The sequence below is a fragment of the Oryctolagus cuniculus genome, chromosome 5, assembly GCF_964237555.1.
Source record: "Oryctolagus cuniculus chromosome 5, mOryCun1.1, whole genome shotgun sequence".
NCBI classification, from domain to species: Eukaryota; Metazoa; Chordata; class Mammalia; order Lagomorpha; family Leporidae; genus Oryctolagus; species Oryctolagus cuniculus.
The window spans coordinates 96480024-96505775 of record NC_091436.1 but is presented as its reverse complement, the minus strand read 5'-3'; the positions used below and the strand labels follow the sequence as shown (position 1 = coordinate 96505775).

Here is a 25752-nt window from a genome sequence, read left to right as displayed (position 1 = left end):
AGGAATTAATAAAAGTTTGAGAAGTAATTTGTCTGAGGCCACTTGATCAGTGCATTTCTAAGTTGGAATTTCAATCACAAATCAACTCTAGAACATGAACATTGCTTCTTAACCACTATTGGATGATTGTCTTTAAAGTGTTAATACTTTAACAGAACAGGGCCTGATTCACCCAGGAGGAGGTTAGGGATCAGGTATGGAAGTAGATAGCATCAAGTCCCCCTGGTGGGAAATTAGGGTCTACGGCCACCAGAATGGGCCAGAGGAAAGTGAAAAATTGGGGTTCTCTAATAAGGATGTGGTACAGAGGGGATAACCAGTGAGGAAATGTTCAGGGAGGGAGGCGGCTGTGTGACTAGAAGGTCATGCCCAGGGAAGGCTGGCAGCATTTCCTGAGCTGGCCCCATCACAGCCGCATGCAGAAGCTCACTGAGGCCAGAGTCCACTACGCAGACCTAATTTGCGTATCACAGGAAGAATTGGAAACTTTTGTGCTCCCTGTTGGTTCTTAAACCACCTACATCCCGCAGTCTAGTTCATGAATAAGAAGCCTATTATGTCTGGCCGCCTCTTCTGACGAACTTCTCTTGATTTCCCTGTCTGAAAATGATGGACTGAATGTATCATAACACATCTAGAGGGTGGAATAGTGTGTGATCGTTAAAAATGATGCTGTGGAAAATATTTAATGACACGAGGAAAGGTCCTAAGTAAAATCTGACTACAAAACAAGTCAGTCTGGGCCCATTTTGCTTTAGAAAACTCTAACAAGTCAATTACATAAACACACTGGGCATCAAGATTGTAACAGTTAATATGACGAATTATACCAGGATTTAAAAATCTTAATTTTCTAGCTTTCTTATACAAAAGCCATTATCATCGCAAATGGGAAAACCCAACTTGTATATACTCCCACACAGATGCATGCACATGTGCCCAGTAAGGTGTAAACCAGGTCTCAATGCTGACATGGGCTCTTTCTGCCTCCTCTTTTGGTCTTCAAGGAGCATTGCCAAAAAGCCTGGAGCAGGGTTCTCGTAGAGTTGTCCTAGAGCAGCCGCATCAGCCTCCCTTGAGCCCCACCCACAGCTACTGAATCAGAAACAAAGCAGAGTAGGGCCCAGCAAAGTGTATTTCAATAAATCCTCCTCTGGGTGACCCTGCTCACTGATGTTTGAGAACCACAGGTTTAAAGGAACAAATTAATGTATTCTAATGACAGGACTCTCAGAAATATTAGTAACGAATTCTTGGGTCTGTGAAGTTGGTGTACTTGACTCACCTGCACGGAACTCCTTTTCCCTGGATGACCCCACAGTCCTGTCCATGGGCACAGAGGCCCGAGTCCCTGTGAGCCAGGTCTCCCTGGCTTGCATGCCTTGGGTTACAGCGACACTCTGCTTCCTCGGTCCACTCATTCTTCACACATTGAGCAAATTCACCGCAGGCCAGGAACTTGCAGGGATCTGCTTGATCAGCTGTAAGAGATGGAGCAGATTTGAATGAGTGCATGGATGGCTAGGCCATGGCACAGGCAGCAGTGCGAAAGCAGACTCGATCTAACTTGCCAATACGCCCTCTTGGAGTGGGCTACACAGTCGTGGGAGCAGACTGGTGTGAGAAGAGAATCACACCATGTATCTTTGAGAAATGAGTTTTATAGACAAAATTGATAACAGAGTTAGCTCCAAATACAATTATATACAAACCTTAGTGTGCTTTAGCCCCTGGCAAGATAGATTTCTAAGCCCTACCCTCTGGATTCCAAGGCAGGAGGTCTGAGATTGGGACCAGGAATTTATATTTCCAAACAGGCCCCAAGTGACGATGATGCTTCCGGTTCATATCATTTCATCTTTTTGTTTTAGAAAATTTGAGAGGAGCGTAGACAGAGCTCTCACCTACTGGTTCACTCCTTAAATGTATACAACAGTTGTGACTGCACCATAACTCCCCAGGACCTCCATCAGGTGTTCCATATGGGTGAGAGAGACCCAAGTGCTTGAACATCACCTGCTGCCTCCCAGCATGGGTGTTAGCAGGAACTTGGAATCAAAGGTGGAACCAGGACTCAGAACAGACACTTAAATTTGGGATGTGGCATTTCAAGTGGCATGTTAACCACTGCACCAAATGCCCTCCCCATTAGTGTTTGGGTTTTTTTTTTTTTTAAAAGTACATATTTAGAAAATAGTCCACAGGGCCTGGCAGTGTGGTGCAGTAGGTTAATCTTCTGCCTGCAGCGCCAGCATCCCATATGGGCGCTGGTTCTAATCCCGGCTGCTCCTCTTCCAATCCAGCTCTCTGCTATGGCCTGGGAAAGCAGTGGAAGATGGCTCAAGTGCTTGGGACCCTGCACCCGCATGGGAGACCCAGAGGAAGCTCCTGGCTCCTGCCTTCAGATTGGTGCAGCTCCAGCTGTTGTGGCCATTTGGGGAGTGAGCCAGCAGAAGGAAGACTTCTCTCTCTGTTTCTCCTTCTTACTGCCTGTAGCTCTACCTCTCAAATAAATAAAATCTTTAAAAAAAATAGTCCACAAAAATGATTGACATTTTTGAGAACTCAGGATGATTTTACAATTTAAAAAACTTCTAGTTTCTTGCTGATCATCAAGGCCCTAATATTAGAGATTCATTCTTCTGGATTAATCATTTACTCCCTATTAACATTTAAACAGACATTCTTCTTCCTTGTCAGCAATTATTCTATTTTACTCTAATCTTAATCCTGTAGGGCTGTCTCAGGTTCTTTGGAAAGTGAACTATAAATCAAAAGACTCTCAGAATATTTAACTTCAAGAGGTCAGTGGCCCTATCAGCTCTTTCTTGTCTTTTCAGAGCTGAGCACGCTAAGCTGTCAGCCGAAGAGTGCATGGCCAGAGTCCCCAGGTGCTGTCGATAGAACTTGAACAGGCCTCTGGTCATCAACCTACTGTTGTTGCTGCCCTGGAAGAGTTTCCAGTTCAATTGTATCAGTCCTTGGCCCTTCTGATTATTCTTTTTATAAGTACCTATAAGGTGTAAGGCACTAGGGAGCAAACAACCATGCATAAGATGATTTTTCCAATAAGTCTAGGGGAAGTAAGTGATGTATGCTGATAACTATGCAAGAAGCCCAATACATAGTCAAATGTAAGAACTGTAAATTAGAGACAAGATCATCAGAGATGGCATTTCAGTATTAAAATGCTGCATTTGGACATGCAAAGACTAGGAAATGCATTTCAGCTGGAGACAGCAGCATGAGCAGGGGCACAAAGGTGGGAAAATGATAGAAAGGTGGAGACAGAACAGGAGAGACCTGGTTGGGAGGGAGCAGATAACTTGCGGGTGCATAGCAAGGGAGCTAGGCTTGGAGAAGTATGGTAAAGCCAGACCCTGAATGTTGTGCTAAGGAAATGGACTTCACAGGTGGGAGTCATAGGAATTTTTGAACAAAGAAAGGGTATGATCAGATGTGTACTTTAGAGGATATGTGAATAGAATTGAATTTTTCACATCAGCATGACTTCAGAGATCATCTGGTCTGGTATTTCCCAAGTGCGAATATTTGCAGAACTCTAGGTCAGCAGGATTTGATAAATTCTATACTAAAAGCAAGTTCAGTGGCTAAATAAGTTGTTTGTTAAAAAAAATTGTGTGACTGTTGGTGGGAATGTAAATTAGTACAGCCATGATGAGAAACGGTAAGGAGATTCCTCAGAATGCTTAAAAGTAGAACTACTGGATGATTTCCCAATCCCGTTATTATAATGGCATATATCCAAAGAAAATGAAATCAGTATGTCAGAGACATCGGTACTCCCATGCTTGCTGCAATGCTATTCACAACAGTCAAGATACAAAAACAACCCAAGGGTCCATAAATGGATGAATGGATTAAAAAAAGTGATAAGTACACACAATGGAGTACTATTCAGCCACAAAAAGAGAAAAAAACCCTGAGGACATTATGTTAAGTGAAATAAGCCAGACGGGAAAAGAAATACTGCATGATCTCACTCACGTGTGGAATCTTAAAAAGTTGATCTCACAGTACTTGAGAGCAGATTAGTGGTTACCAAAGGCTAGGGAGAGGTCAGTGAACCAACACAAAGTTGCTTTTAGGAAGAGTAAGTTCTATGTGTTAAATTGCATGGTAGGGTGATGGTAGTTAACAATAGTGCATTGTATATTTCAAAATAGCTAGAAGGGAGGATTTTGAAGGCTCTCATCACAAAGAAATGGTACATGTTTAAGATGATGGATATGTTAATTATCAATGAATGCACTGATCATTAAATTGTGTGCATTGAGACATCAGCTTTCCCGTTAATATGTACAAACAAGAAAGACAAATTGCTGTGTGAAATAAATGTAACAGGTAGGCCGGCGCCGTGGCGCGGCTCAATAGGCTAATCCTCTGCCTTGCGGCGCCGGCACACCAGGTTCTAGTCCCGGTCGGGGCGCGGGATTCTGTCCCGGTTTCCCCTCTTCCAGTCCAGCTCTCTGCTGTGGCCAGGGAGTGCAGTGGAGGATGGCTCAAGTGCTTGGGCCCTGCACCCCATGGGAGACCAGGAGAAGCACCTGGCTCCTGCCTTCGGATCAGCGCGGTGCGCCGGCCATGGCGGCCATTGGAGGGTGAACCAACGGCAAAAGGAAGACTTTTCTCTCTGTCTCTCTTTCTCACTGTCCACTCTGCCTGTAAAATAAATAAAATAAAATAAAATAAAATAAAAGTAACAGGTTACTATTCTGTGCTTTCTCTCTCTCTCCAACCCCACCCACTTCCATTTTTCTTTTTAGATCTCGTAAGATCAATAAGCTAGTGTCCATCGTGAATCTTGAAGTGGACAAGACAGTCAACTGCTCTGACAAACTTACTGACCCCAGAAACTGTGGACAGGGTGTAGGGGTGGGGAAAAAATTCCAGTGAACCAGGGTGTTCTCTGTTCCAAACCAGTGCCCCCTTGTGGCGAAAGGTATCAAACTGAGGCAGAGAGTCTTGCCCAAGTGTTTGGGCAAGATCTGGTCCTTGAAAACACATTTTTTGGGTCTCCCAGCAAGGTAGATCTGCTAAAAATCTTGATGTGAAGTCCTACTTCTCTGCAGCTTGTGGGTCCCTTACAGACAGCGTCGCCTGGATAGTGTGAACTGACTCTCCCTGCCTCATAGCTCCTAAAGTTAGCCACGTTAAGGTATCCCTGCTGCTGTTTAGGACGTAACTCAAATGTACACCAACAACCCAGGTGATTTCACGTGCAGGGCCTGTGAGAGTAAATAACAGCTGTCAGCCACATTACACTCAGAACTGTCGTCTTGCAAACCGACCAGGAGGGAATGCAGAGGCTCCGTTTCCCCCTCCCTGCAGTGGAGAAATGTGTTTAACTGGGAAAGCTGAAGGAATGCTCATATTCTTTCCCTCTGAAGAGTGATAACAAATGCATGATAACCAAATGAGGTCCCTGTGACAATAAATACCTCTATTTTGCTATGATTTCCTTTAGCACAGCCAGGCGTAGTCTGCATATCAGTAAAACTGCTCAGTAAACAGGCAACAGTTTGAGAAATGAATTTATCCAAATTTAGGGGCCTTGAATCAGGTGCAATTGAAGAACAGATACAGCCAGTTTATCAATTACTTGCTTCCTCTGTGCCATTTATTCAGGATCCGTCTACAGAGAAGGAGCAGACTTCATGTCCCTGAGCTTAGGCGCTGCTGGCTGTGTGTATACCTCCCTAAGGGCCAAGCCAGTGTGCATCCATTCAATACCTATCAGCTTGGCTTTTCAAACCTTTAGCACTAAAGAACTTCAGGCCGACTTAATGCTTCAGGTTTTTTATTACCCATATGTATATTTTATATTTCAGATAGAATTTGAGAGCTTAAAGGTATTCTGGGAACCTTTTATTTATTCGCTACCTTGCAAATGGGGAAGCTGAGGGTTGCCAAGATCATGCCAGTTCTCTTTGGGAACCATGTGAGAAGTTCTAGTGAAGGGAAGAGCTCAAAGGGGGGCTGTGAGACCACATGTTAATACAGCAAATGAAGGCGATTTGGTAAATGAGGATCAAAATAGAAAAAGACCAAATTCACAACACTAATTTGTGGAGCAACTCTCAAACTAACTCTTCTGACCATGCAAGTGCTTTTTCTAGGTATTTTGGTGACCCTCTTATATGTCATTGTTCAAGAGACTCCTGCAACTTCCTGCTTTAGGATGAGCCTGAGAACTGGATATGGGCTGATACTAGGGTGGAGTAGCCCTTGAGGTGACAGAGAAAGGATGAGCTCTGTGATGAATGAAAATTGCTAGATTTTTTTTAAAGCTTTCCCTAAGTATGATTTTCTTTTTCACATTCCAAAGACATTTATTTCAACTTAGAAGGGTGGGGATCACACATGGGTAGGCCATATAGCTATTTGTTTCTTCCTTAACAGATCTTCAGGCACTAGTACAAAAAAGTTAGCTGAACTTCCCACTGTTGGCTCTGGATTTGGTCAATAGTAATAATTTGTATGCTATGTAACAACAACTAAAATGCTCTGTCTCAACATGGACTATAGCTTGGAAGAACAATGGAAAAGGAAAACTTGACACCAAAAATAGATTTGGAAAAACATTAGATGTTGTTTTTCAGAATTTAAGACGTATTTAGTTATTTGAAACACACAGTGACAGGGAGAGAGGGAGTTTTTTCAGCTGCTGGTTCATTCCCTGAACAGCCTCAACAACTGGGTAGCCGGGTCTGGGCCAGGCTGAAGCCAGGAGCCAGGAACCCCATTTAAGTCTCCAACATGGGTGGCAAGGACCCAATAACTGGGGCTTTCTTCTACTGCCTTCCAGTTACTTAAAAAGGGAGTTGGATAGGAAGTGGAGTAGCCAGGACTTGAACCAGTGTGGGATGCAGGCATCACAAGTGGTGGCATAACCCACTGTGTCACTATGCTAGCCCCTAGAAGAATATTTAAGTCAATCAAATTGTGTATAGGTCTGGAAGTAAGGCTTTCATGATTGGTTTATAGACTAATTGATGTACGATTGCCTTAGCTTCTTGGGTTTGCTTAAACCCCCTTCACATAGATATTTTTACTGCTGGTATTATAGAAGGGCTTCTCCATGGGCCTTTACCACACGCAATAAACACTGAATATAGGTTGGGGCATCCTCTGGACTCATTATAATCCATTCTGGCAAAAATGACTTATTTTTCTTTTCTTTTAAAAATATATTTATTTGAGAAGCAGCGTTACAGAGAGGTTTTTCATCCACTAGTTCACACCCCAAATGGCTGCCATGGCTGGAGCTGGGCTGATCTGAGCCAGGAGCCAGGGGCTTCTGAGTGTCCACTTGGATGCAGGGGCCCAAGTACTTGGACCATCTTCTAGTGCTTTCCCAGGCCATTTGCAGGGAATTGGATCAAACTGGTGTCTATATGGGATGCTGGCACTGCAGGTGAAGGCTTAACTGTGCCACAGCACCAGCCCCTATTTTTCTGTTCTTAACTGATGTTCCTACTCTTCTGCCAAGCAGGTCTGACAATCACTTCCTAGAAAGTGCTTGGCCTGAGTGAGTTCAGCATATCAGGATTTGCTAGTCAGCAGCTGGCAGGAGACGTGCAGGTCTGTCCTGGCACCCAGAGGTCCTGGCCTACTCCTTTGTGACCCAGATGGGTTCTGGCTGTGGTCAGAGCATTTGTGTCCTTCTATTTCTGGAAGTGCCCTTCAGGCCATGACTCTGGGTGGAAATGACAGTAATATATACAAACAGGAGAATATCATTTACTGAGGGCCATGATACATTTGGCACTGTGCCCAGGCTCTGGAAACATGTGTGTTCACTAGTATTCACAACCACCTTCTAAATCTGTATAGATATTTCTGACATCATTTTCACAGGTGAAAAAATGGAAGCCCATGTTAGCTAAGTATGACTTGTGATTGACATCCACAGATGTCTGTTTACAATCTTCAGATTTCTATATCATTTTAGTGATTTTTCAAGTGTAGCGTTTCTAAGAGATACCCAGGACCCGCCAGGGACACAGAGTGGTGAGGGAGAGTGTGGGGAAGCCCCCTGCATGCTAGTACCTGCACTAGTACTAGTACCATTGGTACTAGTACCATTGGTCAGCATGTCAGACTTCCACCAATGCTTTCTGTTGAAAAAAACGCTCCTCCAGCTAACAAAAGCTCAAAGCCACCACCTGCTGCCACTTCTGCAGGAGGCAGAACATTTCTTGCAGAAAATGCTGCCTGACACTACAGTGGCTCCAATTGCTTTTTCTGTTGTTCCAATGTGACAGCACTGAACATGGCTTGTAAATAAGTGAGCTGCCATATCAGACCTGGAGGTGTTTGTATCATTCTGCGTAAATGCATTTTAAGTATTAGTTTCTCCTTGGGATTTGCTTATCTAATGTCTTTTGCATGCATTTCAGAGGTCCTGAAAAGCATTCCCACCTGGCTGGCTGAGGATGGATGTCCTCCGCTCCCCATCCAACCATCAAAGTACTGAAGCAAATGTCCCCTGGCTGCAGGGAACACTTTGAGGCATTTTACAGCTAAAGTGTAAAGGCTTATGGTCCTGGTCATCAAAAAATTCATCAGTTCGCGGACATTATAGCTTCCTAGTGATCTGAGACGGTCTCTTTCTCAAACCTCCTTCTGGTCCTAAGTGCATTCATGCTTGTCAGGTCTGAAAATAGGCTTTCTCTGACTGCAGGACCTCTGAGGTCTCTGCCTGCCTTCCCAGACATAATTCAGCCCCATTCTGTCTGAGCTTGTCTCATAATCTAGGGGCTGAGTATGGATTGACTTTCTCCCCAGCCTTGATCATCTCATCATCTCCTTTCGTGTTGTTCCCAGCCCATTTACGCATTGGACAGGAGGTGAGGCACCTGCTTTTTGTTTCCACCTAAGGACAGGATTTCAGCTCAGCTTGGTTAAAACTCGGGCTTTTTCAGGGCTAGCTGGGGTTGCTGAGGCTTTGTGTTTTTTGTTTTGTTTTTGTTTTGTTTTTCCTTAATGCGATGAAACTCAGTGTTCGCTAGATGGCGCCCAACAGCCAAAGAAGCTGGATTAGATTTAGGAGATGAGATTTTAACCTCCTGAACTGACTTGTGTCTCCTTAAAAACCACCGTTCTGCGCACCTGGGTGGAGGGAAGCAAGGTCTGGAAGGCATTGGCACAGCGGTGGGGGCAGCTTCAGGGGACAGCCGATGGAGCCATTGTTAATCCTTGTTACTCGCTGATCAGGGCCTGCCTGGTTGCGTGAGGGTGGTGGGAACTCCTGGATCATGGTCTCTGCTTTTTAAACCTCAGAGCTCCAGCTCTGCAGGGACACAGCGCCCCACACTGCCACGCCCTGGCGCCCAGCGTGAGCAAGCCTCATGCCTCAGCAAGGTGACCAGATTTCAATTGGTTCTACTCCTGTCCTAACCAGGAGGTTGTGGTCATGGTTTTGTTGGTGGTGGAGAGGAAAGGGCTCCTTTCTTTGCCTAGGATAGCTAGCAGTCAGTTACAGCCTGCAGGGGGGAGGTCATAGTCTTGGGGCCCACCATATTTTTTGGGGCCCATAAAAATGTTTTCTTTAAAATCGGAAAGAAAAAAAAAGGCTAACCAGGATTGTATTTGTTTTTACAAGCACAGAGTCTTAAATATATTTTTAAAATATTCTTTGTTAATATGCATTAAGGCAAAAGGGCCTAGAGCCCAGGAAATCTTCATGCAGCCCTGGAGTCTGTGCCCTTCGGACAGCATGAATGCGGCTGTTACATAGTGCTGGGGCCTCGGGCTTGATCATTTGAATAAATATGTCCTGCTACCGACTGTTCATACAGTGGAACCCAGGAACCCCACCTCCCACACAGGCCGCTGGTGCTTCTTCCCCCAAATCTTGAGGACACTGTGGGCTTGGCTGTACTTGCAGGAAGTTAGCTCACTCATCCCTCTGTGGACCCTGAGACCCCAGCAGAGTGCCCTCCCTGGGTGGGAAGGCCTGGCTCCCAGAAACTGGCTGTGGCCTTGGGAAAGGCTCTGGATCTCACCTTTACATGGAGTATTTTCACTAGGTACCACGAATGGCCCTCTGCTCAAACACAAATCTCCCATTCTGAGCCTTCTACTGGGGTAAAGGCAGTGGGAGTGGCTGGCCAGGTATATGTGGCTGGCATATGTTACCTCTCTGTTGATGCAATTCAGTGATTAAGAGAATTTAAATGGGCCAGCACTGTGGCATAGTGGGTAAAGCTGCCGCCTGTGGTGCTGACATCCATTTGGGTGCTGGTTGGTGTCCTGGCTTCTCTGTTTCTGATCCAGCCCTCTGCCATGGCCTGGGAAAGCAGTGGAAGATGGCTCAAGTCTTTGGGCCCCTGCACCCATGTGGGAGACCTGGAGGAAGCTCCTGGCTCTTGGCTTCAGACTCTCCCAGCTCCAGCTGTTGTGGGAGTGAACCAGCAGATGCAAGACTTCTCTTTCTCTCTCTGCCTCTCTGCAACTCTTTCAAATTAGTCTTTAATATAAAGATTTGCATATAAGTTACTCTGTCATTGCTTTATTGGTATTGGCCTAAAATGTTTTGCTTGTGCCTTACTGCTGAAGGTAGGATTAGAGTGAGGATAATTATTCAGTGATAAATAGCACATGGCACAGCCCCACGCACGTGATTAGAGTTGATAATTGAGTCAGTTATTGAAGGGAGCCCTTTGTGGTTTAAAGGGGAAGCCATGTGAGACGCTCTGGGTTTTGTTCAGTTCTTCACCACTCTCAGCAACTGCCACGAATCATTGATCGTACCCTCAGTCTCTTCTGTGAGAGGGAATGCATGAATGCCCATACATATCTTGCCCTCACTGTGAGGTTGAAGGATTATCTTAGCTTTCAGCCAGTATATGTATCTGCCGAACTGAGGTGTCCTCAGTGGATTGATGTCAGTAAAGAGGGAACTTGGGCAGCAGGAGAGATGGCCCCACAGTGGCCTGAGCCCTGCCCCCGACTTGTGTGGAAGGGCCTTAGGAGCATCCTAAGGGATCCATATGGGGTAACAGGGGTGCAGAAAGAGGGCACAAGTTGAAACTCTGGAGGGAGTTGAAATGTCCCATCTGCAAGCTGGTGCCATACACTAAATCCCCTCTGGGCATTCTGGGAGGCAAAGGCCAGCAGGGTAGACCCACGAGCAGGGCCAGGGATGTAGCAGATCAGGAAGCAAAAGAAGAGAGGCTGGAGAGAATCACTGGAAGAATTCCCATGACTACCTGAGTTGGGAGGGGACAATCATTACAGTTCAGGTAAAGAGAATATTGGAAATTTGGGACATTAGTTTCTGAGAATGAACACTTTTTTTTTGTTTGCATTCTAATAGCATGACAAAATATTACAGGAAATTTCATTTGGAGAAGTATATATACTAATAAAATTGATTTAGGATTAATTGAACAGAAGCTTTATGTGGTCACTTTCTCAATAGATTGAACAGCCTCTGCATCCCCTGTGTGTGTGTGTGCGCGCATGTGCGCGCATGCACGCACTTGGGGAGGGAACAGTTGCAAGATTCCCTTTGGTAAACTGGCCATCGGGAAGAGTTAAAAGAGGAACAAAAACTGGGTTTGATTGTAGCACTCAGTAATTGTGTGACTGGTAAAAGGTAAATGACTTAAACTTCTGTGAAACACAGCTTCTTCAATATCATGGAAGGAAATAACATGTTCTTTGCACTGGTATCTGTTAAGATAAAAAAATAGTGCCAATTAATGGTGACTCTCATTGTTTTTATTGTCATGGTGATGAGTGACAACTACCACTTTTTCAGAGCTGGTGACTAAATGGGAGTCTTACAAATCATGCACTCTTTTTTTTCCCTGAGAGAAAACGAGTTTGTTGATGCCCATCTTCACTGAAAGCATCCTGGATGCCAGACTGTAATTAATTTCAATGTTTATCATTTACCAGCCTTGAGGTCTATCCATTTATTTTTTTTTTTGAGGCGGTTTCTTAGGAATTCAAGAAGAGAATAAGTTCTTTGTGGCTTTGCATTTGTGAAATCTTCAACCTGCATAGCTAAATGGCATAAAAGCCTCATACGCTTCTGAAGAATTTTCATAGCCGCCTAAATGAAAGACGACTCTAGTTGCCAGAGATGCTGGCAGAATACTGAGCAAGCTGTGATTTATTCGGTTTTTCAGTTGATAAATCACAGAAAGTTCTAACATTGGTTTATACTTTTTATATCACGGATTCATTTATTCAGGGAGTTTGCAAAAGGTGAATAGCAAACCAAACACAGTGATAACAGTGTCCCTTCTGCCACATGTCTGCACCTCTGCAGGTGTTCTTGGGCCTAATGGATGGCTACCTCAATCCCAGGATGTACGGAATTCATACGTTGGTCTGCATGTGCCATGCCATCAACCTAGAGATCGCATGAGAATTTTCACACTCTCCTCTCTAGTGCCAAAACTAGTTACTGGGGATTAGTTCTCCCTCTCAGCACTATGGCCACAAACGACTTTTCCATCCTGTCCATAGGTAAAAAGCAAAGTGAAAGCTTGATCAGAATTTATGTCAAACTTTGCAAATCGAACTAAATAAATGGTCTGTTGGGGCAGTGCCTGTACATATAATGAAACTGGGGCCTAGACAGAACTCCTACTCTGACTGAGATGGCCTTGGCCTTCCCCTCAGCTTCATCGAAATTCAGACAGGTCTCTTTCTGCCTCCAGAGCCCTGATCTCCATTAGAGCAGTTAATTTAGAGGAAGTATATTTGGAGACTCTTCCCGTGCACCTTCGAGATGTAAATCTTTTACAAAGCTCCTTGCTAGTTTTACAACCCAGCAGTGTCTTTCCTCAAGGGCCAGGGAGCATCCCTTTGAACCGGAAGACAGGGCTCCTGTCTCCCAGTCTCTGGGGGAGGGGAGGAGCCTACCTCAGGAGGGCATGTTGGACAGAACCCAGCTTTGATGTGATCCCATCCACTACAGGGTCTGGTTTCTGCCCTGGTCATTCCACGCGTGTGCCTTTGCAAAGGGTCCTACTGTGCTAAGAGCTGTCTGTCTGCCAAACCTCCTGTTTCCCCATGAACTGCTGGCACTTCTCAGAATTCCATTCCTGGCTCTCTTCCTCCTGCCCTACACATTATTCTGGGCCCCCTTTACCTGTTCTCTGGCTTTAGCTGAGTTTTGCCAAGCATAGACACTCAGGCTTGGCCTCTCCTGGCCTCTGACACCTACCTCACAGGCTAGAGGTCAATTCACCCAGTGTCCAGTTCCTTGGAACTGATTTCCCCAAAAGCAGTGTGTTTATATCCTAAAGCTCTTACTGATTTTTCACCTTCTTATATGCATTTAAAATAAAAAGGAATTAATCTGCAAATAATACTTCATGATTATCTAAATTTTCTAGCAATTTCCAAACTTGCAATATTTTAGGGATGATTAAACTTGATTTTTCTTCTTCCTTTTTTTTTTTTTTTTTGACAGGCAGAGTGGACAGTGAGAGAGAGAGAGACAGAGAGAAAGATCTTCCTTTTTCTGTTGGTTCAACCCCAATGGCCACTGCAGCCGGCGCGCTGTGGCCAGTGCACCGTGCGGATCCAAAGCCAGGAGCCAGGTGCTTCTCCTGGTTTCCCATGTGTTGCTCCCCCACCCGTGGAGGAACGACACCGTCCCGGGTTAGCTGCCGCCCCCCCGCTCCGCCTCCGTGGAGGGGCGGCACCCCCACCGCTTTCCCCGCTTCCGTAGAGGAGCGGCACACCGCCGGCCGGCTCTCTCGGGGGCTGCTTAGATGTTCCCCAGATGTTTCCTGGTGCATATTGTCTCTCTCTTCCTTTATAGTCCTCTTCCACCAATCCCAACTCTGCTGCCCACACGCCGAGCACGCTGCTCTCCTCCAATCAGGAGCAGGATCAGCTCCTGCAGCTTATCAGTCAAATTGGCGAGGCAGCTGTATAGAAGTTGTTTGCTGTCTCTCAGCGCCATATTGTGGGAGATCAGATGTATAGAATTAGTCTTAGTTCCAGAAATTTAGTCTAGTCTCAGTTGCTCCTCACACCCATGAAGGTGCAAGGCCCAAGCACTCGGGCCATCCTCCACTGCACTCCCGGGCCACAGCAGAGAGCTGGACAGGAAGAGGAGCAACTGGGACAGGATCCGGTGCCCCAACCGGGACTAGAACCTGGGGTGCCGGTACCACAGCTGGAGGATTAGCCTATTGAGCTGCGGCGCCGGCCAACTAGATTTTTTTTTCTAATTTATGACTGGAAGACACTTTCAGGAATACTTAGTACTTTGAAGATTTTTGTATTTTCCAAAGTTTTATTAATTAAAATATCATTAAGCCACAGGCGGAAAAAAAGACAAGGAAACTAAGAAGAGAAATAGAATGACAAAGTGGAGGACAGTGTATTTGACAGGCTTTAGACAGCCTGGCTCCGAGTTACCTGGCTCAGCCTGCATTGCACTTCCTCCTGCTCGGAGATCCCTTCACTATCTCCTCTGTATCCAAGGCTTCTATCACAGTGGGATAACTGAAGTATAACCCAGAAGTATCTGCACTTTCCTCCTGCTCTGCCTGGACACCCCCCCCCCCCACCTCCCCATACAGACACGGAGGCAGAGATCATTGTCTTTGGCTGTTGACAAAGCCTGCCATGGTGCTCCCTCTCCACTGTAGAATTAATTAGTTTCCCTCTCCTCTGTACTTCCTAACATTTCCATCCACATCTTGATTACAGTACTAAACAGGCTTTGCCATAACTTTTTGCATATGCCTCTATTTCTCTTGTCAGGCATTTAGTTCCTTGAAGGGAGAGATAGGGTCGATTCATCTTTGGGTCCTGAGGCCCACAGGAGTGTCTGCCTCCTGACAGGTAATCCATAATTGTGCAGTGAATATGTGAACGAACAGGGACCCAAACCATGATTGCACTATCATTTACTTGTCTAACTTTTCTGTAACAGTGAATATAAGGGCTAGAGGGTCTAGGAGCAGGGTAATTGTTGCTGATTTAAAAAAAAATTAACATCAGGAAATGGGGAAAAGTCTACTGCATGGCTTTCAGTGTCATATTAGGATACAACCATATTTGGTACACAGGGACTACCTGTGGGCCACTCTGACCAGCCACCTGCTTTTGTATAACTAGAAAGCTAAGAATGGTTTTACATGATTAAATGGTTAAATTTTAAATGGTTATGTAAGCACTTACATAACATCTTCGATTTTGCTTTTTGGCTTACAAAGCCAAAAACATTTACTGTTGAATCCTTGAAGAAAAAGTTTGCTGATGCCTAGAAGGCAGCAACTTTGTTTGACTTACTATTTACTATTGGTTATGGCCCAGGCATTTTACAACTCCATAAAGTTAGAAGTTAATGCATGGAAAATGGGTAAGGTACAATGATTGTATTTTCTGTTTTGTATTTATCAGTCATACTGCACAATTCTCTTTGGTTCTCTGGCTATTAAAAAAAAATTCCAGGTTCTGTATTCTCTCTACATGAGCTTTGTCATCCTAATGATTACTCTTATTAATAAGCTAAGTAAAACATTAATATGTACTCACTATTTTTTATGACAGCTACCTTTTTAAAGGATTTTTTTTTTCTTATTTGAATGGTTGAGAGTGAGTGAGTTAGGGGTGTGTGTGTGTGTGTGTGTGTGTGTATCTGTATCTGTCTGTCTGTCTCAGGGCAAAGCCAACCTGAAGTTAGAAATTAAGAACTCAGTTCTGGTCTCCCATGTGGGTGGCTAGGGATCCATCTAGAACCATCATCTGATGCCTCCAAGAATGCAGTTAGTAGGAAGGTGGAATTGGGAACCAAAGCGGGACTTGAACCCAGGCACTGGGTCTGATTTGGGATGTGGGTGGTTCAGGTGGCATCTCAATTGCTATGCCAAATGCCCGCCCTGATAAGTTTGTAATAAACATTTTGAGGTTGATTCTTTGACACATGTTGGGAGCCTGAGGAGGGTAGGGCCAGTGATTCTTGGAGGCTGGGGTACACAGGACAGGAGGTGGGAGGACCTTGGCTTTGCTTACCCTTCAGGGCTACCTAGCACTAGCTCCAGTCTTCTATTTTTACCAAGAAGGTGGTTAAGAGAGTGGCAAACTGGTAAGAAATCTTTGGGTCTTCCGGCTGGGGAAAGGCTAACTTGATAAAATGCCTACTCTGTTTTAGAGTTCCCTCCCATAGACAAAGCTAAGTATCTCAGACATACAGTATTTCCAGCAGCAGCCCTTTTCCTCCCTGAAGATTTCCCCTTTTAATTCTCTTTCAAAATAATTTTCTTAGCAGATTGGACCAGCGTTCATGATGAGTTCAAGCAGATGCTCGAGAGATCAAAAACCTGAATCGGGGTGGTTTCACGTACTTGCTGGAATGACCTTCAGGTCTCAGGAGGGAATGTGATTCTCAGGGCCCCCCAGGCTGCTCCCGTACAAGGTGAGCACTGCTGTGCATCAGCCCAAGCCATCATCCTATGAGTATGAAAAACTTAAACTTGTCTCACTCTCTGGATATCTAGTAAGAAATAGAGTATGGAGCGGGAATTTACTGAAAAGCTGAGTGTAACATTTCAGTGGCTTTTGCAAAATATCTCCCTTTTAGACATCACCAGTGATCATTCTTCATCCTGACTCGCTGCTCTACTTGGCTTTAGCATGCCTACTTCTCTAGAAATTTTTGAGCTGATCAGGCTCAAAATTGATTGACCTAAGGAAAGTATACAATTTCCCTGGTTGTCCAGCACGCTCTGGCCTTCCTGTACTGTTTCACCACTAAAAATACAAATTGGGCAGGGCCCCACAGTACACTAGGTAGCCTGGAGGCATTCTTAGGTAGTTCAGCATAAATTTGGTCTAGCAGGGACTGAAACGGATGTTAACATTTTTACTGCTATTGACTGCTTAAAGGAACAGCTCCATAGCAGAGCAGTTCACAAGAAATTAGGAAGATAATTTCAGGTCTAACCTTGACAAATATCCAGTCATGTGACTTTTTATTATTATCGCTACTACCCCATGAAGGTCACAAATAATAGTCAAGTTAATTATGACAATTTTGGAGCAGTAACTGAGATTTATTAAGCAACTACGATGTGCCAAGTGTTATGCTGAGTATTGGAAATATTCTTTCAGTTAATCTCTATAATTGTTTCTATCTCCTTTTATGCAGTTGTGGAAATTGAGCACCGATGTTAGCACACAGAATTCACATTCAAGGTTATGGACCCCCAGACCACTGCTGCACTGTGCTTCCTTCCAACATCACCAGTGTCCCTTATGTACAACCCTGGCAATGCCCTGCCAGTCCCCCCCCCTTCTTCCTAAGGCACTACTTAAATGGCACTTCCATTGAGGAACCTGCCCCACACCAGTGCTCTAGCACACTGAGGTCTCTCCTGCCTGCATCCACTGGCACGTGTTGCTAGATGGGTTCCTAAGTAAACTGTGGGCTCCCCGAGGGATCCAGGGATCGGAAAGGGAGGAGATTGGGCTCTCACCTCCCTGGCTTTCCTAGCTTGTCCTTCCTGGTGTCTTTGTCAATTGACTGAAGAAATCTGTCTATAGATCCTGACTGGTGGGGAGCTGCTGGTTTCTTCTCAGTGCAGAGGTAGTCTCTTACTAGCATTTAGGAGGCTTTTGATTTCACAGGGAGTCTAGTCCTACCGAGGCTCTTCTTCCCGAGGTAAGCACAACCAAGGCTCACTGCCTCAGGGCTCTCTGTCTTTTTAATGATCCGTTTGCTAAGGTACCCGGGCAATTTTCTTAAAGTTGCTCAAAGCAGGCTCTGTCAAAGATAAATGCCTCCCACTGAGTCTTTTGGCTTGCATTTGGCCCAAGGCCTTTTCCCGCTGCTTTCATTGTTAGCCCTCAGAGAGCTAGAATGTGTGTTAAAGATTCACTTCACTAATCCATAGCCAATTAGGAAGCTTTGCCCTGAACTTGACTGGAGGGTTGATTTGTCAATAAGTCTGGAACCCATTCCCCTTCCACCTTGGGAATTCAAAAGAAACAAAAAACTTGTTTTACTTGGTTAGAAAACAGAATTTTGAAACTAATAGTAAAAGGAATTTGGGCATATCTTGTTGCAATGGTACACATACTCTGCTTTATTACCAGAGCAAACGTTTGCATTCTATTATCGAGCTTTGGGCTAAGCCCTCGTATCCTTTATGAGTTTTCTACAGTATCTGACTCAATCTGCACATGCAAGCTGATCCAGAGAATTTGGGAAGGGAAATTATTTCCGTTTTGTGGTGATGGTGAATTTGGACCTAGTGATTATTTTTCTTAGGATGCTGTCACAGTCTCACCTGGCATTGTGTGGGAAGAAGCTATTCTGGGTTAGCTGTGACTGGGAGGTTCCTTGGCAGGAAGCCCTCAGGTTGTTGCAGCTCAGTAAGAAAGTACTTTTGACTTCTAGCCCAATGTTAATTAGCTTGGCTGTGAGCTGTGTTCTAAACTAAAAATCTCTTCAGCATAGCACAAGCTCTCAGATTGTGAAGGAAGAGGTACACTTGCTCCTTAACTGTTGATGGAGGAAAACTTTAACCTGCATGGATTAGGACTCTACCTTTCACATGGGATCCATAACTTCAGAAAAGTTATTCTATCCGATGTGATTTTAATTTGATTTTTGTAGCCTGTAGGTTGAACTTTATGCTTAAAAACCAAGCCAAACCAAAGAAAATGTTGATTGGGTTCCTTTACCTGGTTCAACGTTGAGAGAGTGGCCATCTATTTCTAGATCAAGTTGTCGAGCAGCTGCAAAACGAAAATCCTCCAAGACCCCGTGTACCGCCTTGGTGAGGTTGTATGGCACTGACTTGGAAAACCTCATTTTGCTGTTCACAATCACACTCCCATTTCTGAAGTTAAGTATTTCGAGCTGCTTAAATCCTGTAAGATTGGACTGGAGATATGGAACCAGCTGCAAAAATAAGACAGTTTATTCTTAACTGTGTTTTAAGTGCTCAGCTGCTATTAGCTCCATTTATACTCACTTCTCAACATCTGAGGCATACATTGCAGTTCTCTTTTGTTTTTGTTAATATTAGTTTTGGCTTTATCATGTGACCAGAACACCACAACTTAATGATCTGTTTGCAGTGATTATGTTTCATATTTCTACCTCTCTTTCTGTGTATTGAGATGGATGGGCAGTAATTTCTTCATTATGATTTGTGAGAATGGGTGTTTTCTAAAAATCCAGGCCAATGCTATCAGCAAAGCGACAGTGCTAAGTTCATTTGTTTTTTTAAAAAGTCCAAGTAAATAAAAACACATTCCAAATTGGGCCCAGGAGGAGACTGACCCAAGCCTGGGTAAATGAGACAGATATTTGCAAGCAGCCAATTTGAAACGAGCTGCTGAAATGAACAGCAGTGTATATATCAGTGCACCTGTCTATGCAGTAAATGTTCCATGGTCCAAACAAATGTAGTGCAGTGGAAATAGTAGGGAACCAGTGGTCAGGAGATGTGGATGCCAATCCTGGAATTGTCCCTAACTAGCCTTGTCACCTATATCAAGCCACATAACCACGGTGCTGTACCTCAGTGCCTTGATTTACATTGCAAAGAAGAGCAAAAATTGCTTCCTGAGTACTCAGTACTCAATTCCAAACTATAATTTAAGAATCTCAAAAGTATGCCTGAGGGCATTGTGCTTCAGGTTTCCACCCTTAGCTCTTCTGAGCCACAGCCACCCTTGAGATAATCAGAAAACACCCTTGAGGTTACCAGTGCTACATGATTGAGGAAATGGGGATCCCTGGATGATTGTGGAGCAGAGTTGTCCCACTCAAGTGGAAGAGAAATAAACTTAGATTGAATTGAAGACACTGATGTCTTGATGCATTCATTATGACAGCGTAGTATGAACCCTGTTTCATATAGCTGGGCTACATTTACTGGGACTCTTTCCCAAGAGTGTTCTAATATTTCTCACCTCATTGTGTGTGTGTGTGTGTGTGTGTGTGTGTGTGGTGTGATTGTGCTGGGGATGACATTGATAAGGTCTTATTTAATAGCAACTTTTCATTTGAGAGATTGGGTTTTATGTGATTTCTAACTTGTATAATTATTCAAGTTATATGAAACATATAATTTTTTTCTACTATCAGAAATTCTGCAATCTGTATCATCTGTTTCACTTGGCCATGACCGTGTAGAGGTACCACATAGTCATCACTAAGAAGCCTTTGCACCTGAACTCATTCATCCGTCAGGAATATTTTTTCGCTTTGGACCATTTCAAATGATGACAACTTAGGAAAAGTTTGCTCATACTGTTTTAAATTCCAAGTTCAGCACTTGAATGATTATGTGCTATTCCTAGATAAGAACTATAACAAAATCTTTAGAATAAATTTGTTTCCATGAGGCTGACTGGCAGTGTTTTTCACAGGTGTCTACCACATAACTTATTTCCCTGACTGGATCTGAATCCATATCCCAGCTCTAGCTGGATGCTTTCAGCAACAGCTTTGTCAGGGTCTTGTCTCTTCTGACATACATTGTCCAAGATATCCAGTGATTATGTTATAAAACAACAACAGCAACAAAAGGGAAGATGAGACACATAGAGAATTGGTAATTGTAAGCAGTGCTACTCACCAGTTGTGTGAATCGTTGCTCCAGAGCTTGGTACTCCAGTGAGCTTTTGTTGAACAGGTCATTGGAGAAGGGCATGTTAGCCACACGCAAGCTGAAAAATACTACCAGCTCTTGGCCCCTGGTGGCAATGGTCATAGAGCTAGTGGTGACATACTGTGAAGCTGGGACAGGTGTGGTATTTTCTAAGAAATGATCTGGGGTGGAAACAGATCCACTGAGTCTTGGGACTTCGGACAAGGCAGGAGTATGGGACAGAACCATTGACTCTAGTTGTCCAGTATCTTGGCTGCCTGTACTCAAGCCACTATCATCTGAAGATGCAGGTGAATGTGAAATTTCTAGAGCCACTTGGCTAATGGCAGAATAATCACTGGTAGGAATTAACAGTGTCTGGTCAATGGACATTATGTCCACAGTGCTTTGATCAGTCAGAGAGAAGATGCTTGGTGTGGTAAAGAATGGTGACGTTTCTGATGGAGAGGTAGAAGCTATATCAGGTGGAGACCAAGAGCTGTCTATGGAGGAGACTTCTGAGGCCAATTTTTAGATCCGCGTATTTGCCAAAGGAGAGAAAACAGAACAGGAAATACAAAGTTAGGCTTAACTTAAGAAAAAATACAGCATTTGCATTGATCATTTAAGTGGTCATGATATATGAAAATGAGTGGATATGAAATTGAAATGGATTTATTTATTTGAAAGTGTGAGGGAGATGGGGCCAGCGCTGTGGTGTGGTGGGTAAAGCCACTGCCTGCAGTGCCGGCATCCCATATGGGCATCAGTTCCAGTCCTGGCTGCTCTACTTCCGATCCAGCTCTCTGCTATTGTCAGGTAGGAAGTTAGAAATTAGCCTGTGTGTGTGAGAGGGGCCTGAGGAAACTGGCATCCACAGAAGCCCACTTGGGAAGCAAAGTCCTGCCCAGACCCTGATAACGTTCCAGGTGGTCCTAGCCCTTCCCCCAAGGCAATCTCCCAGGAGAATCTCTCTCCTCAGGACCAAATGGGTTACCTGGCCTGATAAACATCCTTTCTCCAAGGCGGGCACCCTAGGCCCAGCACCAGGATGGCCTGCCCCAGTCTAATAATACTGAGTGGTAAACTTGGGGAGGAAATATTTTTATTTACACACAAGAAACCCTTTGTCCTAGAGGAGAAGGAGGAGAGGGGAAGAGAAACGGTGGGAATGAACTGGACCCTTCCCTTATAAGCCCTGAGTCTAAACAAAGACTGCATGCTCAGCTCTCTGTTCTCTGCTGAACTGCTCGCCTGGCCCACGGCGTATCCTCTCCATGGAACCAGGGAACCTTGCTTCCCCCAGTCTCAGTGACTGGGCACTCTCTCTCTGTCCCTTCTGATGGATGCTGTATCCCCAATAAAATCTTGCTGCTTTGTTCTCTGTCTCATGCCTGAATTCTTTCTTGCACGAAGACAAGGACCCCATGACTTCTCTCCTGTGACACTATGGTCTGGGAAAGCAGTGGAAGATGGTCCAAGTCCTTGGGCCCCTGCATCCATGTAGGAGACCAGCAGGAAGCTCCTGGCTTTAGGTCAGCCCAGCTCCAGCTGTTGTGGCCATTTGGAGAGTGAACCAGTGGATGGAAGATTACTCTTTCTCTTCCCTGGCCTCTCTGTAACTCTGCCTTTTGAGTAAATAAGTAAATCTTAAAAAAAAAAGTGAGAGTGCGAGACAGATCTTCTATTCACTGGTTTAGTCTCCAAGTGAACAATTTTCCAATTTGCAAACTTGTATTGAGAGTGTGAGTGTAGATGACACATGTAATTCAAACTTTTATATTGATGCTACAATTGTGAAATATTTCATACTATTTAAAACCTTTATTGCTATTACATTTTATGCCCTGATAATTTTTACTATTACCCTGCATGGCTTTCTTGTATAAATACACATTGAAGTATTGTAGTTCACTCCCTTTATGGTACAAAATTAAAATCAATACGTATTTATGAACTAAGAGTGTGGTTAGATGAAGCTTTCAGATAAAGAGATTGAAGGATTATTAAAATACCCCAACAAACCTAAATCCAGAGCCACTGACAATATTTAAGGCATTAGGTGAACAAAACAGGGAGCTTTCTGTGATTACTTCAGTGGCATTTTGGCAAATATGCAGGAAAGCGCTGTTGAAATCCAAATGCTAAGCATGATGAATGGACTGTCTGGATGCAGATATCATCTCTGGACTTGCAGTCAGCTAATTTACCACAGTGCAATCACCAAAACCGAAACTCCAAGTGATAAACAGCTCTGAAAAGTGGAATCATATTAGTTTTATTACTTTCTTAAAATAAAACCTGCCTGTTGGAGTTATGTCCATATTTCAGAAAAGTGCTCTCTTTTCTCTGACCTGGAGAGGGTACCTACGTGTATCTACCCATTACTCCCTCAACTGTCAGATATGACACTTCCTGTCATCCCAGATTGCTCTGGATGTACACTTAGAGTTTTACTCAATTCTTCATGGCTGTGGACTGCATGCTTGTGTTCCCCTAACACCCACATTTGGAGCAAGCCTTACTCTACTCCCAGAATGGTTGTATGTGAAGGTGGGATCTTTGGGAAGTAATTAGGTTCTGAAGGCAGCGTCTTCCCTAATCAGGTCAGTGGCCTTAAGGAAAGAGATGAGAGAGGTGATCTCTGTTTCTGCCATGGGAGGATATAGCAAGAAGGTATCCGCCTGTAAACCGGAAGAAGAGCCCTCACCAGGAACCAGACCTCATCAGCACATCTTGATTTTGGAAGTCCTGATCACTAGAATTGTGAGACATAAATCTCTCTGGTTTAGGTCATACATCTATTTTGTTTTGTTATGGTAGCCTGAACAAAGATATGCATGGAAGGATCTGGAATAAGTAAATTGAAGGCTTCAGGTGTTATCTGTGAGGTGATTTGACTTCTTTGTGCTATGGGAAATGAATTTGAATCCATGTTTCTGTGATGTGATTTCTGTGCTCCTACAGAAAAGGGTCAAGGAAATCGGAGATAAGTACAATGACAGATGTCTGCATTCTGCTCCTGGATCAGCATCCCATCGCTCACACTTTTCTCACTATGCGGATTTTAATCAGCTTAAAATCGGCTGCTGTATTATGTCAGCAATCAGTAAAAATGAATTTATCACCACCTCTCTTCATAGCATCTTGATATTCTTTATATTCACAATAAGCCTAACCAAATTATTTCATTGATGGGACAGCTGGCTATTTACATATAAAATACAGGATGCTCATTGGAACACACTTACTTTAAAAGCCACTTTTTTGTTTACCTGAAATTCAAATTTAACGAGACATCTTGTGTTTTTCTTTGAGTCTAGCAGTCCTATTTAAATGTGATTTTTGAAAGCCTCCTACTTTGTTTCAACTCCAAATTGAAGCTACTAAGGCCATGGTCAATTCCTTTTGGGGGAAAAATATCCAAATCTTACCACTACTTGTAAGTGCAGTTTACATAATTATGTTTTCATCTGGTTTTCAAGCAAGAATTAGATGTGGCAATGACATGGGCTATACCAACATTACAATTTTTTTTTACACTATAATAGGGAAGTCAAGTACTGAAACCAAGGTCATCTATTTCATTGTAAAGTATGCAAAATAAAAAGACTCAAAATGCCTGTTGTGCTAGAGTGTGTGGGTGGTTTCTGTGGAGGTGCGGTGTGTGTTTATGTGTGTGTGGTGAATCACTAGTGAGAAGCTGGACTGTGGAGTATACAGCAAGTGGCTATTTTGGTCATTTTCTAGGCAGGAGGAATGCTTCAAGGCAGGGCAACAGATGAAATGGTTCACCCCAAAGGAGATGAACTCAAGGACAATGGAAGCTCAAGATATAAGTCAGCAGGGTGTGAGGAGGGGTACAGAGTTAAGTGTTCACATGCAGGAAAAGAAGGAAAAAAGAGGAAAAAAATTAGCGAAGTCTCCAGGAAGATAGCGAGGAGGACTTTTGAGGAAACAGGTATCCCAAGTACAAAAGATATCCCATATAAGTGCTGGTTGGAGTCCCAGCTGCTCCACTTCCAATCTAGTTCCCTGCTAATGTGCCTGGAGACAGAAGAAGATGGTCCAAGTGTTTGGGCCCCTGGCACCCATGTGGGAAACCCAGATTGAGTTCTAGGCTCCTGGTTTCTGCCTGGCTCATTGCCAGCTGTTGAGGCCATTTGTATAGCAAACCACAGATGGAAGATTCTCTCTGGCTCTGTAACTCTGCCTTTCAAATAAATCTTGGGGAAAAAAAAATAAAAGGCAACCATTGAAGACTGCATTTGTCTCTGGGGCTGGTGTTTGGTGCAGCAGTAAAGATGCCCCTTGGGATACTCACACACATATAAAAGTGTCCGGTTGGAGTCCCACTACTCTGCTTCTAATCCAGCTTCCTGTTAATGTGCACCCTGGGAGACAGCAGATGATGGCTCAGATACTTGGATTCTTGCCACCCATGTTGGAGATCTAGATTGAGTTTCTGGTTTCTGGCTTCAGACTGGCATAGCCCTGGGCAGTGAACTAGCAGACAGGATCTCTCTTTCTTTCTCTCTCTCCTCTCTCTTTCTCTTCTCTCTCTTTGCCTTTTTAGTAAAGTGAAAACTAAATGAATTTACAAACACATTGGACAACAGCTATCCAAAAGTCCTAAACATCAGTGGTCCAGATAGAAAGAAAAGGAAGTCTCTGAAAAGTAGAATTGCTAAGTCACCTGAAGTGGAAAAATTAAACTGAAAATTGCAATGAAAATTTGGGATGAATATTAAGTAAATAAAGAAAAAAAATCAAAGAAATCATTAACTCCAGGAAAAAAAGGAAACAGCAAATAGATCAGCTATGACTATGTAGTATGAATACTGAATACAGATTCAATTGTTGTCATAATATCTATATTGGGAGGGCCACGGGAAGCAAGCAGAAGGGATGGTGCTTTAAGAAACTTAAATCCTTATCTGGGCCAGAGCTGTGGCGTAGTGGGTGAGGCTGCTGCCTGCAGTGCTGGCATCCTATATGGGTTGCAGTTCAAGTCCTGGTTGCTCCACTTCCAATCCAGCTCTCTGCTCTGGCCTGGGAGAACAGTAGAAGATGGCCCAAGTCCTTGGGCCGCCACACCTGTGTGGGATACCTGGAAGAAGGTCCTGGCTCCTGGCTTCAG

General features: G+C 44.0%; 1 protein-coding gene and 1 long non-coding RNA gene across 6 annotated transcripts in view; one reads left to right on the top strand and one right to left on the bottom strand.

The window, feature by feature from the left end:
* The window catches only part of IMPG1 (interphotoreceptor matrix proteoglycan 1), a 135783-nt gene that overhangs the window by 6897 nt on the left and 103134 nt on the right, over window positions 1–25752 (bottom strand). For 4 of the 5 annotated variants that reach the window (XM_070073862.1, XM_070073863.1, XM_070073860.1 and 1 more), the window contains 3 exons: window positions 20601–21130; window positions 18694–18913; window positions 1286–1481 (listed from right to left, as the gene is read on the bottom strand). In XM_070073862.1, the coding sequence (XP_069929963.1) occupies window positions 1286–1481; window positions 18694–18913; window positions 20601–21130 (946 nt within the window). The remainder of the gene's footprint in view (window positions 1–1285; window positions 1482–18693; window positions 18914–20600; window positions 21131–25752) is intronic. The other variant, XM_070073861.1, reaches the window with a different exon arrangement.
* Window positions 15234–25752, top strand: part of LOC138849645 (uncharacterized) — a 91284-nt gene continuing 80765 nt past the window's right edge. Inside the window, exon 1 of the long non-coding RNA XR_011388643.1 lies at window positions 15234–15367. This is a non-coding gene — a long non-coding RNA (uncharacterized lncRNA). The remainder of the gene's footprint in view (window positions 15368–25752) is intronic.